General features: G+C 48.2%; 1 protein-coding gene across 1 annotated transcript in view; it reads left to right on the forward strand.

The window, feature by feature from the left end:
• The window catches only part of LOC138467292 (ADP-ribose glycohydrolase MACROD2-like), a 1,886,603-nt gene that overhangs the window by 1,345,017 nt on the left and 524,261 nt on the right, over nt 1-17,325 (forward strand). Inside the window, exon 7 of the mRNA XM_069607287.1 lies at nt 2,998-3,075. Coding sequence (XP_069463388.1) covers nt 2,998-3,075 — 78 coding nt within the window. The remainder of the gene's footprint in view (nt 1-2,997; nt 3,076-17,325) is intronic.

The following is a 17,325-nucleotide window of genomic DNA, read 5'->3' on the forward strand; positions in this document are numbered from 1 at the left end:
CTAGATCCTTCTTTTTAGCACAATACCTCAAGCAACCCCACCCATGCTTCATCATCGATGAGGTGTAGTATTGATTTCTAAGCAAAGCTGTCACTGATAGCAGCCTCTGAGGCTAATCTAGGATTGCCTGGGGGAACATGCAGAATGGACGTTACCTATCTGTGCGGGCTGGACTGCTCCTTTTGGTGTGGGGTGAAGCCTGATAAGCATATGGTTTGTCCCCATTTCAAATGACATGGCAGGCTGAACAACAATGGTTCTTCAGGGTACCCAGTGAAATAATAGAGGTCATGATCAAGTCAAAGCCTTCAAGCCATCAGCCTACAGTTTTGCTATGATCTGCTAATGAACATACTTGAAGAGAGAGTTGTATGTCATGCGCCTGCTAATGTATGCGGACGTTGTAATGTGCAACCATGTTCCACAAGGAGTTCCACATACAAATTGAACAGAATTGGTGACAAGGGGGATTCTTAGGGCACACCACAACACACAGGCGAGGGGACTGATCTTGGGGTATAGAACCTGACAGCCCGAGTCCTGTCAGAGAGGAAAGATGAAAATGAATCCAGTACCGTTGCTACAGTGCCCAGGTGGGTGGGCAGGATGGGTGAGGTTGCTCAATGGTGCACTGTACCCAACGCCCCAGAGAGATACAACCATATGTCAAGTCTTTTCAAATATGTCACTCAAGATTTTGATTGCAAATGTTTACACAAAAGCTATGAAGTCAGCACAGATATCCTACGATCTGTTCAGCACAGATATACAAAGGCTAACTTCCAACCAGCTACCTATGGCGACATAGTCTCCTAAGAAGCAGATTCCCTGTTAAGCGATTGGTTTACTGCCAAGTACACTGCAAACGATGTGTGCAGTACTGTGACCATGAGAGGACTTGCAATACGTGTAAATATTAAATAACAATCTATGGTTTGGCGACCAGTTTATAAAATCATTTGTTGTGAGCATTGAAGCAGGACTGTTGCTAACTTCACTGTGTCGGATTGTCCAAACTTTTTTTTGAGCTGAAGTGATGAGCTGCGCTACTGCATCGCATCACTTGGGCCAAAAAAAGGAGTTGGCCCATTCTCAAATGACATCTTAATGAGCGCATCTTGGGTTGAGCTCGTTAAGATGCACTTTTGTGCGTATTAGGGGGCGTTTCTGTGGATGCATTTGAAAGCGCATCTCAAATTCACAAACGGAATGCACTTCTTAATGCGCAGAAAGGATGGTCATTCCCCAAGCCTAATCCTGGAAGGCTCACCTGTGGCGCAAATCCTTACATGGTCTTTTTTTGACACTGTCATGATTTTTTCTTTTAGTGTGACAGCTGTGATTTAACACAAAAAAGAGCTAGCACACCTGATATTCATCTGGTGCAACAGACTCTACATTCTGAATGAAATTAGAAGGGTGTGATTAGAGTGCATATGTCCTAGGTGTTTGTACAAGAGAGTCACAGGAAGGACAGAGAGATGGTCTAACTGTCCCTGCCTGACACGCAATCTCCTTAGGCTACGCTGGTGTGCCACCTGTCTAATAGTGGATAGAAGAGGAGTTGGACAAGCACTTTTGATTGATTTTTTTTAGCAAAATCTGGTCACACCCTTTGTGATAACTCACTAAAGATGCACTCTAGTCGCTCCCTTCTAATTTCAGTCTGAATGTAGAGTGTGCTGCACCAGAAAAATATCAGGTGTTTTAGCCCCTTTTTGTGTGATGCTATCTATGCCTGGGCTTTCCGGCCCATAACTCTAATAGCCCCCAACCCCCACCACCACATTTTTCACAGCTGTGGTTTAAACAGAGGCTGTCACACTTGCATTTCCATCTCCCAAACAGGGACGGAATTACTTTGTTTTACTTTCTGAGCATTTCGCAGGGACAGGCTCTTTAAGGGCCATTCTCTGTGAAATGGGCTCTCAGCAACCACGTGGTTACTGGGAGCCAGTCATACACCAGTGTCGGTCATGAGTGTGCTACAGACACCAATGTATGCAAGCGGACTCGATAGCGAATCTTTGCATCAGTATCCAGCCCCTCCTGAAATGCGCAGGTCACCTTTGAGATAAGGTGACCTGCGCATTCCCTGTGCTGGTTTCATTTGCGCTACTTTAATCTAGCCCCCAGAAAAGAAAACCTCCAGCAAAGGATTGCCGGCGTTATTTCGCTGCATCTCAAGTACAGCTACTTCAGAACAGCTGCCCGTCCGTGCTCCACTGGTTGCCAAGAACCCTTAGCCGAGGTGTTGTTATTGCTCTGAGTGATGGACAATTCATGGCGTCCCACTCTGTAATATCAGCATGCTAAAATGAAGAATGATAGGATATTACTTCCATTGGTCTGCCTTGACCTCCTCTCTGTGCTTGGTGCTGAGAATGCTGCTTGCTTTTATTGCTTTGTAGACTATAAAATGCTCCCCTTTATAAGATGGCTGCAGTGTAATATAAACACGCTACACCAGAGAGCGAACGCCGCCCTACCTTTTGTGCTCTGTGATAAAAGAACCGGAGGTTGTTTAAGGGAAAATAATGGTTCCAGCTGGAAGCGTAGCAAGTACCTGTGATCCTACTGCAATGAAACTGTAATAAACTGTACACTCATGAATTTACTTTGTTAACTGATATACAAGTTGCCTGAAGGTCGTGTGGAAAACTCCTGCTCGTCGCACCTTTGTTGCTTCAAAAAACATTATGATGTTAGGAATTTGTAGGCAGGGAAATAATATTAAAGAACATAGTCTCGAACGAAGAAGCATAGTATTGTGGGTAATAGAGCAATTGCCAGTGTCACACCATAACATGAAGCACAGATTTGCTATTTAGGGGTTATCTGTTTAAAAAAAACATACTCGCAGCAAGTCTGTTCCATACGTTTTTGTCAGTGCCAAATGGGCAATGGCTTTTGAAACACTACTTCAGGTTTTATCTTGTGCTTTTTTATTTACTATACACTATATACAAATTAACCTTTCCTGCTTTTCCACGACAGGGCACCAAGGGGAGGACAACATGAAGCATGAAATGACAGCCCTGCCAGATTCCCAAATCTCATTCATGGACACTGAAGGTAAAGAACGTTCTCGTCGTAGATAACACTGGCGGCATTTGTAAAATACGTCACAGCTACTTTCTCGAACAATGTTACTTGGTCATGGCTACATTTGTTGTTGCCGCCGTTGCCCCAACATATTTATTTAATTATCACATGTGTTACTCGCCCAGACCCGAAGGTATCACGGCGAAATTACAGGCAGCTTATCAACATTTCTTGTACAATGTTACAATCCATCAAAACAGTGAGTATCAGTTCATTTTAAAATTCTTGTTACAGACATGTTAGGCCGCTGGGCATACATATAGGCCATAGGACCAGCATTTAATTTTGCATACGCCAGATTTGGGCAATACAGCATGTACAATCCCCACACGACACTGGAGTCTCTAGACATGTTGTCTAAGTGAGCTTTCTTTCTTTGTTCCTTGGTGATTTGCTGATTGCGTGCCTATGTGGACAAGCTGCTTCCTGGCAAAACAGATTGAATATGAAGTGAGCTGGCAGAGAGGTCAGTGCGTTTGTAAAGCGCCTTATATACCACGGGGTGCGAGGTTGAGGGGAGATGTTGGGGAAAGAGAGAAGAGTAGGGGAGAGGCTGGGCTATAGTGACACATAGGTCAGAAGGAGTAGGAGGCAGTAGGGAGTAGAACATGAAGATGAGGTGGGTCCGGGATGCTGAATCAAAGTGGATAGCCGCCTCCCAGGAATCCCAAGTGTTTGAAAGTGTTAAGGGCAGGGCAAGTTAGGAGATAGGAGTATGCAGGGGAAGGGAATATAATGCAGAAGACAGCTGTTTCGAAGAGTCCGGGGTAAGCAAAGGCCAGAAAGAACTGGCAAACCTTGAGGCACTTACAGTATTGGTTGTAGGGACAGTTGTTGCCTAATGCGTAGCCCACAGTATTCCTCAGTTTAGCACCATGGGGTTGAAAGCAAGCCCCTGAACGCTCACACCAGAGAGAATTAAACCTGCTAGGGAAGAAAGGCTCAAGTCGATCGTATAAGGATAACAAGTTTAATATCATGCGCAGATGAGAGCAACTGCTGCTAAAGACGTTCTTCCAAAGGGAGGTACAAGCAGAAACGTTTAAAGCGCAACATTGTCATAAGTGATGCAATACATACAGTGAAAACCTGTACAGCTGATTGGATGGACCTTATACAGGTGCTGCCTTTATCCATATGGGATGGAAGGTTATTGGTCCCAGCCCAGTCGTCTGTCTTCCATCACATGGGTGCTGTGGGGCTCATCTTTTTCTCACATTGAAGGTTAGAAAACAAATGAATTAGACTCCTACTATACAGCTTGTTTATCACTCATACTGTGCACTTGGCAGACCTTAAGATGGACGTACAGAAGGTCCCAGGGCCCTCTAACCTTCACACACACATTTCACTCACTCTGTAAGTTAATTCATTCCAGCACACACCCAAGTCAACGCCTAGCATGTAGTGCACAACTGAAATCCTTATTTATTTTTGTCTAAAAGTTCTTTATTCTGAACGATATACCACTCATATCACGCCCTTCTCCTGGAACCCCCCCGCCCCGGTCACACTGAAGCAGGAATCAGGCTGGTTTGCAAAAGTAAATATTTATTTATGTATTTAAAATCTAATCACAATGTTTTTTTTTGTAACTTCTTTTTATTGGTTTTACAACAAAGAAAAATGCATTTCTCACCCCCCCCCCACTCCCACCCTCCCTCCCACTGAAGGCAGTTGCATTATGTCCGTGGTCCATTACCCCCATGGACCGATCACCAAAAATGGTCAGATTTATAACAGAGAAACAACTTTTCCCAAAAGCCCCCCCCCTCCCTCCCCTGGGAGCGGCTCCTCTTTGTCCTTGATCCGTTACCCTCACTAATGTTCACTGCAGGTCCAGTAGTCGCAAGCGCTGAGTGCGCCACCCAATCCGAAAGTCATCTTTAAGAAAAGCCAAAGTTTCCTCCCGGTCCCTTGCAAAGGATTGGACATTGTTATCCTTAGCATATGTTGCCCATTCAAGTGCCACAATTACCTAAAGCTTCCGCAAAAAGTCCTGCAAGAGGGGATCCTCCATGCTCCTCCACCTCTGTGCTATTACTGTCATAGCTGTAATCGTAACAATCGCCCTTGCTTTTCCCCGAGACTTAGGTTCCCCCACCGTGATGCCTCACCCGACTCTTAAAAGGACCTCCTCTGGGGGTCTGCTACTCCCTGGCCCGTATGCTTGTTCCTGAGCCCTCTGGACCTCCTGCCAAAATGGCCTAATTTTTGGGCATGTCCACCAGATAAGCGGCGCCATGCCCTCCATCCCACATCCTCGCCAACAACTCCCAGAGGTGGATGGGATATATCTCCCGGAGACGTGCTGGTGTGTAATGCCACCCGAACAAGATCTTGTACCACATTTCCTGTAGCTGAGATGCTTTGACCAATCTCGGAAATGTCCTCCATAACCTTTCCCACTCTTCCCGCTCAATTGCCCTTCCCAAGATCTGTTCCCACCTCCGCATATACGGCCAATGGCTTCTAACAGTTGCCTCGTCCAAGATTTTATATAAATTGGATATTAGTCCCCTGGATCCGTCATTAGCTAGGAGAAATTTCTCGAACCGTGTCTTTTCCCTTGTTGCGGCCTGTTTGTTCACAGGGTTCAGGACCCAGTGATGTAACTGCATGTATCGGAGCCTTTGCCCCTCCTTTATTCCATACTCCCTCTTACAATCCTCGAATGAGAGAATTCTCTCCCCCGAAACATGTCGCCCAGCCATTTACAGCCCCCCTCTTGCCACTGCTTAAATGCACCTCCCTCCATCCCAGGGGTGAAGTCTCCATTGTGAAACAGGGGTGTAACGGGGGAAGGAAAGTTCTCCGCCATCAGTGTCGTAATGGTGCTTTCATACACATGCTTGGGCCTGTGCTGTTTTGGGAGCCACAGGACCTCCCCCAGACTGCGATGTACTACCGCTCTGTCCATTGCCACCCATTGTTTATCTTGTGTGGCCTCCCCTTCTCGGAGCCAATCTCTAATTACTCGTAGCTGCGTTGCCTCATAATACTGTTGGAAATTCGGTAATGCCAGTCCCCCCTCCCATCTGGGAGCCATCAACAGTTGCCTACTGACCTGCGGTTTATTCCCTTCCCACAGGAAGTCTCTGGTCAGAGATCCCTATTTCTTAAAGAAACCTGCAGGGATTGCCTGAGGTATTTCCTGGAAAAGATACAACAAGCGTGGAAGTGTTACCATTTTAACCGCCACCACCCTGCCCAACCACGAGATCCGAAGCCCCCTCCACCTGCGATAGTCCTGTTTGTGTAACGCTCACCTGATTCCCACGGAGGCGCGGATCTTGGCAGGAAGGTGTCTGTAACACGAAACGTGATGTGCAGGATTCGGTTGGCTTCTGGGGTCGAACCTCTCCGCACTGTGTGTCGGACTCGAAGGGTGAGGTTTCTGCAGGTGAAATAATATGGGGGTTAAAGGTCTGGGTTGTGAATGTCCCTATCTCTCTCCTCTCAGCCTGACTGTTGAGCCCCCCTCCCAGGTCAACGTGCTCACCTTAGATAGGTGAATGCTGGGCTCTCCATCTGCGTCTAGTGCAGGGTGCCGTTGCCAGTTCCTTCACTGGTGAAACGTTGGCCTCTTGACTTCAGAGGATGGGTACCGTCGTTGTCTGCACGACCGGTAAGTTTCTGGACACCTTTACTCTTTATAATCTTTTTATGCGTGGCGGTAAAGCGCCTGGAATTGCGTAAGTATGGCAAGCGCTCTTACTGTCTCTTTCTTTGTTTTTGCAGGCGACGATGCAGAATGAAGAAATCTGGAATTCGCCGCGTGCCGGTAAGTGTAACACTGCTGTTTATCTTTGCAGGTGAAGATGCAGCGTGAAGAATCCGGAATGCACAGCGTGCCGGTAAGTAGAATAATGCTGTTTATCTTTGCAGCTGAAGATGCAGCGTGAAGAAGCCGGAATGCACAGCGTGCCAGTAAGTATGATAATGCTGTTTATCTTTGCAGGTGAAGATGCAGCGTGAAGAAGCCGGAATGCACAGCGTGCCAGTAAGTATGATAATGTTGTTTATCTTTGCAGGCGAAGGTGCAGCGTGAGACACGGCCGCTGCTGATGGATCAGGTAAGTAAACACTGGGCCTCATTACGACCCTGGCGGTAAGGGGTTAACGCCAGCGTTAGCTGCGCCGACCCCTTACCGCCAATTACGAGGTCCCTTAGCGCCATGGCGCTTTTAACACCTGCTTTTAGCAGGTGTTAAAATCCATGGCGCTAAGGGACCATGGAGTTAATTACGCCACCGTAATTTACGGTGGCGTAATTAACGCCTTCCCCACTCCCATTATGCCCTATGGGGCAAAAATGGGAATGGGGAAGGGTAAATGGGGATTGGGGACTTACCGCCCCGCCGACCTCGGAATGGGGCGGTAAGTCCGCCAACCACCATGGCGTAAACGTAGTTTACGCCATGGTGGTAAAGTCACGGCCCAGGCGGTAACTTACCGCCTGGGTCGTAATGAGGCCCACTGTGTGTTAAAGTTCGTTCTGCTAACCTGTTGTTTCTGGTCTTTTGCAGGTGCTGATGTTGATCGGGTACAGGAATGGTAAGTATAATTCTTGCAGGTTCAGGATCCAAAGAAGAAAGGCTGGAACAGACTCGGTGAGCGTTCTGCTGCAGATGCAGAATAACGCGAAGCACATTTCATCAATCGGGTGTGGTTTAAATAGCCTAGGAGTGATGAGGCGTCTCCTTCCACGGCCCCGCCTAGGTAAGAAAAGAGTTCCTGCTTCCAGAAGAGTTCCAGTGCTGTATCCAGGGAGTGGAGCTGCCCCACCCAGGTAAGAAAGTAGTCCCAGTTCACCGAGGACTTCTAAGAGTCTGGTAAGTAAGCAGCATGGTCTGCCACAGGTAAGTCCAGCCAAGCACCTTCACACCAATGATGAGCCCGGCGCTTCCAGTGCCGGGACCGATGCTTCTGATGAGCCTGGTGCCACCGGCGCCAGGACAAGGTCCAAAAGGTCCCTGTGGGGACCGGCTGGTGCCTAGGATCAGGGTTAGGGGCCTGCTTCCAAGGACGTTGGGCTGGTCCTGACTCCTTGGAAGCAGTGATCATGACAGTATCCCCCCTCAAGGCCCCTCCTAAGTGTGTCTTTCCCGGGGGCTTTGGCTTGTCGGGGTGATTCAGATGGAATCTCTTGACCAGACGAGGTGCGTGGACATGTTCTGAGGGTTCCCAAGACCTTTCCTGGGGACCATATCCTTTCCAATCAACCAGATAGTATAATTTAGACCTGGAAATTTTGGAGTCTAGGATGTTCTTCACTTCGAATTCGAGTTCTCCGTCTACCAAAACGGGTTCTGGGAGTTTAGTCAATCGGGTTTCTGGTTGTACTGGTTTTAATAAGGAGACATGGAATACTGGATGTATTTTCATATGCGTAGGTAATTCCAATTTGGCAGCCACCGGATTAATTATGGCAGATATGAGGTAGGGCCCAAGGTATCTCGGGATGAAAGTGCGGGGTCCTTTTAAAGGCAGGTGCTTAGTGGATAACCAGACTTGATCTCCTACAGCGTAGTGAGGGGCCTCTTTACGGTGCCGATCGGCTGCCTTTTTGAATTGAGCTTTAGCTCTTTGCAGATGGGCAGTGGCTTCCTTAAAGGCACAGGTGATCTCCGAATGCAAGTGATGCACAGCAGGTGCTTCAATTTCTTGGGGAGGATCCAGGTTGGAGGTTCTAGGATGGTGTCCATATAATAGGAAAAAAGGAGTCTTCCCGGTTCCAGAATGAGTCGAATTGTTGTAAGCGTATTCAGCGATCCAAAGAATGTCCTTCCAGGGTTTTTCTGTTTGTTGGAGCATGCAGCGTAGATATTGTTCTAATGTCTGGTTTGTCCTTTCGGTTTGTCCGTCAGTTTGGGGATGGTGACTGGTCGAAAGTCTTACATCAACTTGGGCTAGACGACAGCAACTGCGCCAGAAGTGGAAGATGAATTGACTTCCCCTATCGGAGACTAAAACCGAAGGAAAACCGTGTAAGCGAACGATGTTTGCCAAGAATTCCCGGGCCAATACTGAGGCTGAAGGCAGACCCTTCAGGGGTATGAAGTGAGCCATTTTCGAGAATAGATCCACGACTACTAAGATGGTAGTATATCCCAAGCATGGAGGTAAGTCCGTGATAAAATCCATGGACAGGGTATGTCATGGACAGGGAGGAATGTCAAGTGGCTGTAATAGGCCGGCTGGTTTTTGCTTTTGACTTTTATTCTGGGCACACACAACGCAGGAGATTACAAAGTCTCTAATATCCCTTTTCCACGATGGCCACCAGAAATGTCTTTTAATCTTTTCCATGGTTTTGGTAATGCCAGGGTGCCCCTCCATTAGAGAATCATGATAACCGGAGATTACTTGTTTTTGTAGTTTCTCACAGGGCAAGTGCAATCGTCCTCGGAAATATGGTAGGTCTTGATCTACTGAGAATTCTTTTCCCTTTAATTGCCAGTCCTGTAAATCGGTCGGAGTTAGGAGCGATTTCACCGTGGTCTTGATGTCTTCAAAAGATTGAGTGCTGACCAAACCCAAAATCCTTTGTTCTGGGATTATGGGTATTGGATCTGGATTGATCAAATGTTCATCTACTCCCATCCGGGAGAGGACATCCGCCTTTCCGTTCTTACTACCTGGTCGATAAGTAATTATAAAGTCAAATTCTGCTAGGAACAGAGCCCAGCGAAGCTGTCTGGAAGACTGAGCTTTGGCTGTCTTTAGATATTGTAAATTGCGGTGGTCAGTCATTACGGTGACTGTGTGTCTGGCTCCAAGAAGATAATGCCGCCAGGCTTTAAAGGCCGATCTGATGGCCAAAAGTTCCTTGTCAGTAATTGAATAGTTGATCTCAGGAGGCGAAAACTTGCGGGACCAAAAGGCAACCGGATGTAGTTGGTTTGTGACCGAATCTCTTTGTGATAACACTGCTCCCATAGCAAGACTGGAAGCATCCGTTTCCATGATGTAAGGAAGTTCTGGGCGAGGATGTTTTAAAACAGGTGCAGAAATGAATTTAGCTTTTAAGTCTTGAAAAGCTTGTTCCGCTTCAGAAGACCACTCAAAACGTTTGTTCTTTTTCAACAGAGCGGTGATGGGCTGGACTATCCGGGAAAATTCAGGAATGAATCTGCGGTAAAAGTTAGCGAATCCTAACATGCTTTGAACTCCTTTTACAGAGGTTGGTGATGGCCACTTGATAATTGCATCAACTTTCTTTGAATCCATATGGACTCCGTTAGGTGATAATATGAATCCCAGGAACTCGACTTCCGTTGCGTTGAAAACGCATTTCTCAAGCTTAGCAAAAAGACTATGTTGACGCAATCTCTCGAGAACCTTTTTAACGTGTCTCTGATGTTCTTCTTCAGATGATGAATATACGAGGATGTCGTCAATGTAGACAACTACACACACGTCAATGAGCTCTCTAAGGACATCGTTCATAAAATATTGGAAAGCAGCAGGAGCATTACACAGTCCAAAGGGCATCACTTGATATTCGAATAGCCCGTACTTGGTGCGGAAGGCCGTTTTCCATTCATCGCCCTCTTTGATCCGTACTAAGTGGTAGGCTCCTCTGAGATCCAGCTTTGTGTATATACATGCATCTTTGACTTGGTCCAGGAGTTCAGGGATTAAAGGTAACGGGTATCTGTTTTTAACAGTGATCTGATTCAGGGCGCGGTAATCTATGCAAGTCCTAAGGTCTCCTTCCTTTTTCGGAACGAAGAACAAAGCCGATGAAGCTGGAGATTTTGAAGGACGGATAAACCCGTTAGCTAGGTATTGGTCCAGGTACTGTCTGAGGTGAAGGTTCTCTGGCTCGGTGAGGGCATAGATCCTGCTGCAAGGAGGAGTTGTTCCAGGTATCAGATCTATTTGACAGTCGTAAGACCTATGAGGAGGTAGAGTGTTAGCTTGATCCTTCTGGAAGACGTCTTGGAACTCCTGGTATTCGGGAGGTAATTTGAGAATCTCCTCAGAAGAGATCGCCGCTAATGAAACATCAGGTCGAGGATAACAAGTGGTAGAACACTCTGGAAACTGAACCGTCTTTGCTCGCCAATCAATCTGAGGATTGTGATTCTCTAACCAAGGGATTCCCAGAATGATCTGGAACTGACGGGCCTTGATTACATCGAACACTATTCTCTCCCGGTGTCCATTGTGACTCAACAACGTCACTTCTTGGGTGGCATGCGTTACTGGTCCGGAGGCTATCTCCGTGCCATCCACAGTAGTGATGACGTCTTTTACTGCCTTAGGGACAAGGGGTAGATTCATCCTTGATACCATTTCACGGTCCACATAGTTACCGATTGCTCCGCTGTCAATGTAAGCTTCAATTGCATGCAAACGATCCGGACGTTCAGGACTAATGAGGACCATGGGTATCACGAAATGCGAGGTCACAGGACAGATCTTAACGCTCGGCAAGAGGACCTCTACTCTTGTCGGGCGAGGTCGTATCCCTGCTCAGAATTTGTGGTACAGGTATCCGCGGCTCCTACAGTCTTCTTAGCTGGTTTCACGGGACAGTCCCGAAGAAAGTGTCCTGAATTACCGCAATAGAGGCATAATTGCAGCTGCCTTCTTCTTTCCCGCTCTTTCTGGGTTAAAGGTCCTCTCATGCCCCCTATTTGCATGGGTTCCACAGTGTCAGCTCCCTTATTCGAGGTCTGTGGTTTAGAAAACACTCGGGTATCAAATCTGGAACGATCTGCCTTCCTGTTCTGTAGTCTATGGTCCAGTTGGACAACTAAGTCAATATAGTCCGAACATTCTTGTGGAGGATTCACAACTTGCGCTAGCACATCCTTGAGCTCTCCACGCAGGCCTCTGTAGAAAAGCGTTATTCTCTTGTCCTCGGGCCATTGTGTTTCCACTATGAGTCTATTGAAAGAGGCTATATAAGTCAAGAGGTCTTGGTTACCCTGTCGTAATGAGAGAAGTTCATTGTCCAAGGACTGCCCTTGTGCATGTCTTGCGAACAGTTTCTCCATGCTGGACTGGAAGGCTTGAAAATTGTGTAAAACCGGATCATCCTGGGTGACTAAAGGGATCGACCAATCTGCAGCGCTGCCACTGAGATAAGAAAGCACGAAAGCCACCTTGGCCTGGTCTGTTGGGAATGCAGCTGGTCGACATAAGAAGTGCAGGTGGCACTGGTTGATGAACACTGCGAATTTCTTTGGATCACCAGCAAAGCGTTCGGGCGGAGCCAAGGGCACATTACCGGGCAGATTGATTTGCACTGGATTTGAAGCTGATGCAGAAGGATAACTCCCTCCTGGAACGGGCAAAGGTGTCTGTCCTGCCTGCGTTTGTAACAACTGCCTAGCAAGGTCCTCTGTTCGCTTCTTAGAGAGCTCGTTTCCTGGCGAGCTGCATGTACTTCTGCTCTTAATTCCCCAAGCAACTGGGCTAGTTGATCAGTATCTGAGGATTCCATTGCGCCTGGGTAGGAGTTTTGTGGTGGGCTTCGCGTTCTGTAACGCTCACCTGATTCCCACGGAGGCGCGGGTCTTGGCAGGAAGGTGTCTGTAACACGAAACGTGATGTGCAGGGTTCGGTTGGCTTCTGGGGTCGAACCTCTCCGCACTGTGTGTCGGACTCGAAGAGTGAGGGTTCTGCAGGTGAAATAATATGGGGGTTAAAGGTCTGGGTTGTGAATGTCCCTATCTCTCTCCTCTCAGCCTGACTGTTGAGCCCCCCTCCCAGGTCAACGTGCTCACCTTAGATAGGTGAATGCTGGGCTCTCCATCTGCGTCTAGTGCAGGGTGCCGTTGCCAGTTCCTTCACTGGTGAAACGTTGGCCTCTTGACTTCAGAGGATGGGTACCGTCGTTGTCTGCACGACCGGTAAGTTTCTGGACACCTTTACTCTTTATAGTCTTTTTATGCGTGGCGGTGAAGCGCCTGGAATTGCGTAAGTATGGCAAGCGCTCTTACTGTCTCTTTCTTTGTCTTTGCAGGCGACGATGCAGAATGAAGAAATCCGGAATTCGCCGCGTGCCGGTAAGTGTAACACTGCTGTTTATCTTTGCAGGTGAAGATGCAGCGTGAAGAATTCGGAATGCACAGCGTGCCGGTAAGTAGAATAATGCTGTTTATCTTTGCAGGTGAAGATGCAGCGTGAAGAAGCCGGAATGCACAGCGTGCCAGTAAGTATGATAATGCTGTTTATCTTTGCAGGTGAAGATGCAGCGTGAAGAAGCCGGAATGCACAGCGTGCCAGTAAGTATGATAATGCTGTTTATCTTTTCAGGCGAAGGTGCAGCGTGAGACACGGCCGCTGCCGATGGATCAGGTAAGTAAACACTGCGTGTTAAAGTTCGTTCTGCTAACCTGTTGTTTCTGGTCTTTTGCAGGTGCTGATGTTGATCGGGTACAGGAATGGTAAGTATAATTCTTGCAGGTTCAGGATCCAAAGAAGAAAGGCTGGAACAGACTCGGTGAGCGTTCTGCTGCAGATGCAGAATAACGCGAAGCACATTTCATCAATCGGGTGTGGTTTAAATAGCCTAGGAGTGATGAGGCGTCTCCTTCCACGGCCCCGCCTAGGTAAGAAAAGAGTTCCTGCTTCCAGAAGAGTTCCAGTGCTGTATCCAGGGAGTGGAGCTGCCCCACCCAGGTAAGAAAGTAGTCCCAGTTCACCGAGGACTTCTAAGAGTCTGGTAAGTAAGCAGCATGGTCTGCCACAGGTAAGTCCACCCAAGCACCTTCACACCAATGATGAGCCCGGCGCTTCCAGTGCCGGGACCGATGCTTCTGATGAGCCTGGTGCCACCGGCGCCAGGACAGGGTCCAAAAGGTCCCTGTGGGGACTGGCTGGTGCCTAGGATCAGGGTTAGTGGCCTGCTTCCAAGGACGTTGGGCTGGTCCTGACTCCTTGGAAGCAGTGATCATGATAGTTTGATATCCTTTAACAGAGGTGGGTAATTAGCTAGGTACCAACCTGCCAGGGTCGGCGTGATTTTCACACCCAGATATCTGATTCCCCCCAGGCTCATATAAATGGGGTAGCCACCCTCAGGGACTCCTGATTCTCTGCCTTTAGAGTCAAATTCAGGCATTCCGATTTGCCAAAATTAATCTTAAAACCTGAAGTGTCCCCAAATTACTCCAGTAATTTCCGGCTTATTCGAATAGACTCCATCGGTGCCGTCAGGGTTAACAACATGTCATCGGTAAAGGCCGCTACTTTTTGTTCTACCCCCCAAATGGAATGCCCTTATCCCCTCTGTCTCCCTGATAGCCTGCAATAGGGGCTCCAGATAAATTGCATAGAGCATAGGAGACAGGGGCAGCCCTGTTTAGTGCCCCTGCTCACTCTAAAGGACCTAGACATAGCCCTATTTACCGCTATTCTCATGGTGGGCATTTGGTAATTGGCCTGGACCATGCGTAAAAAGCCCCCACTAATACCCATCTTCCGCATCACCTTAAACAGGAAAGACCACTCCACACGGTCAAATGCTTTTTCTGCATCCAAAGATAGAAGGACTGCAGGAGTGTCAATGTTAATCAATGCTGTGGGTCTATAAAATGTTCTCTCCTCAGGGTTCTTATTAGGTTTCAGAATAAGGGTTAGTCTGGCTTCCTCCATGGACGGAGTTATTTTCCCCGTTGGCCTAAATGTATTAAAAGGGTGAGTTAGATGTGGGATTAATTCAGTTGCAAAAGTTTTATAGAAAGCCGCAGCGTAGTCATATGGGCCTGGTGCCTTATTCAGAGGTAAGCCTCTGATCACTCTCTCTACTTCCTCCTCTTTAATCTCCCCGCTCAGCATTTCTGATACCTCCTTCCCGATCTTCCCCAACTCCACCCTATCTACAAACTCTAGCTGTGAGCAATCCCGAGGGTCCTGCGATGCGTAGAGAGATTCATAGAAATCCACTAACATCTTTTGTATCTCCCCTGCCTCTGTTACCCTTTCCCCCAATCCTGTTTTTAGAGCCGTGATCGTGTTTCTAGCTTTCACTCCCCTTAGCAAGCGTGCAAGGAGAGCATCTGCCTTGTTCGCTTTAGCATAGAATTGTTGGCGAACCCTGAGGAGAGCCCTTTGGCTTTTTTGGTTCGGAGGACCTCCAATTGTCCTAGTGCCCTGCGATACTCCCTCATAGAAGCCCTAGTCGGGGTCGCCCCTGCCTTTCACCTCGCTGTTTCGACTTCCTCCTCCAACTGCGCTTCCAACTCCTTCAATTGCTTCTCCCTATGAGTCGCTGCTGCTATTAATTCCCCCCTCAGCGTAGCCTTGAAAGCATCCCATCGTATCTCCTCTCTCGTATCCCCCCTCTGGTTAATTGCAAAGACATTCCTGATCTTTTCTTCCATTTCCTGCCTGATTATCGGGTCTCTAAGAAGATGTCTTGGATACCTCCATGTCCATACCCCTCTTTCCCCATGACCTAAGTCCATTTTCATGGACACCACTTTGTGGCAGGCTATGCTGATGGGGCCAGTCACTACCTCTCGAATCCGACCCACTAGACTCGACGTCACCCAAATATAGTCGATTCTAGATTGAGATCCGTGCATCCCGGATAAGAAAGTGTACTCTTCCTCCTCCCCCTTCACCTCCCGCCACACATGTCTCAGCCCCGCACCACGTATTCTAGCTTTAAGATCTGTCGACATCACTGCTCCGCCTCCTCCAATGGGGCGCCCTGACCTGTCCCAGTCCCTCTCCCAAGCTATGTTAAGGTCGCCCATTAATATTATTTGCCCCCGGGCCCTGTCCTCTAACTTTCCGAGAACCTTTTTCAGAAACTGCTGCTGACCTGCATTTGGTGCATATACCACTGCCAAGGTGTATAGGCTGTCTTGGTACACCCCTATAACTATTATATAACTACCCTCCTTGTCTCTTATAATTTCAGTGACCCTAAAGTCCTCTGAGTTTTTGATAGCTAGGGCTACCCCCCCAACCTGCTCCCCCGACGCGTGCAGAATCTGATCAAAATCCCGCAGCTTGAAACGCCCCTGGTCTTTGGGTCTAAAATGTGTTTCCTGCACTCACAAGATGACCGGGTTCTCTTTTCTCGTAAATTGCTCTAGTTTCTTTCTCTTGAGGGGGTTGTTCAGGCCCCTCACGTTATGTGTTAGCCACTTGAAAGTGGGTTAATTTACATCTACTTCCGTGATGCCTTAGATCTCCCCAAGCCTTCCTCTTCTTGGGGCACCCAACCGGCGGAGCTTTCTAGACCCCCCCCCCCTGCTCCCTCCTGCATCTCCTGATATTGGGTAGAATCTCTGCTCCCCATACCCTGGCCCTTGCGCGAAGCCTCCGCTGCCCTCCCCACCCTCCGCCATCTCCCCACCCTCCCCCATCTCGCCTCCCCCCACCGATCCCCCCTCTCCCAACCCTAGAAGGGCGTGCCCTTCCCGCCTCCCTCTCCCCCCACTCCACCCTTTTCAATTCATAGATGGATGCCCCCCCGCCCCCAGTTAAGTACTCCCTTTTGTGGCCCACCACCCTCATAGCGCATTGTGATTTAGGTCTCCTCTTGTGCATCCACTCCCGTCTCCGCTGGGCTTTTCTTGTTACTTTCCTTAGTTGGCTTACCACTCAACTTCACCCTCCTTCTCTTCTCTCCCACTGTTGTCCAAGCCCATGGCTTTGACTCTAGGCTAGCGAACATGGTTTGTTTTTCAGATCCATTGGGATCATCATCCAAGTCCAGTCGCAAAGTGCTTGCCCCTTCCATTAACGTGGTTATTCACCTCGGAGCCCCCTCCCACTCGAACAACAGGCCAAACGGGAAGGTCCACCTGTATTTAATCCCCCTCTCATTAAGTACTTTGAGAACCAGTCCCATTTGACGCCTCTTCGTCAGGGCGCTGCTCGCCAAGTCCTGGAACAGCGCAATGCGGTGCTCATTAAACATAATTGGCTCTTGCTTACTTGCCTCCTGAAGAACTGCTTCCTTTTGAGCGTACCTGGTGAGCACTGCTAGAATATCTCTGGGTCTCGACTGGGACCCTGTGCCCACTCTGCCCACTCTATGAATGCGATCAAGCTCTATCTTTTCCGGAGGTGAGACTCCCAGTAGCTCTGCAAAGATAGATTGGGCCACTCCTTTTAAGTCTTTGTCTTGGACGGTTTCCAGCAGCATTTTGACCCTTATATTGATTCGACAGGACCTATTTTCCATGTCCTCCATTTGAATCTCCAAATTGTGCGTGGCTGCGCCCAGTCTTTCAATTGCTT

Source organism: Ambystoma mexicanum, chromosome 4q (assembly GCF_040938575.1).
Source record: "Ambystoma mexicanum isolate Mex_15411 chromosome 4q, UKY_AmexF1_1, whole genome shotgun sequence".
NCBI lineage: Eukaryota > Metazoa > Chordata > Amphibia > Caudata > Ambystomatidae > Ambystoma > Ambystoma mexicanum.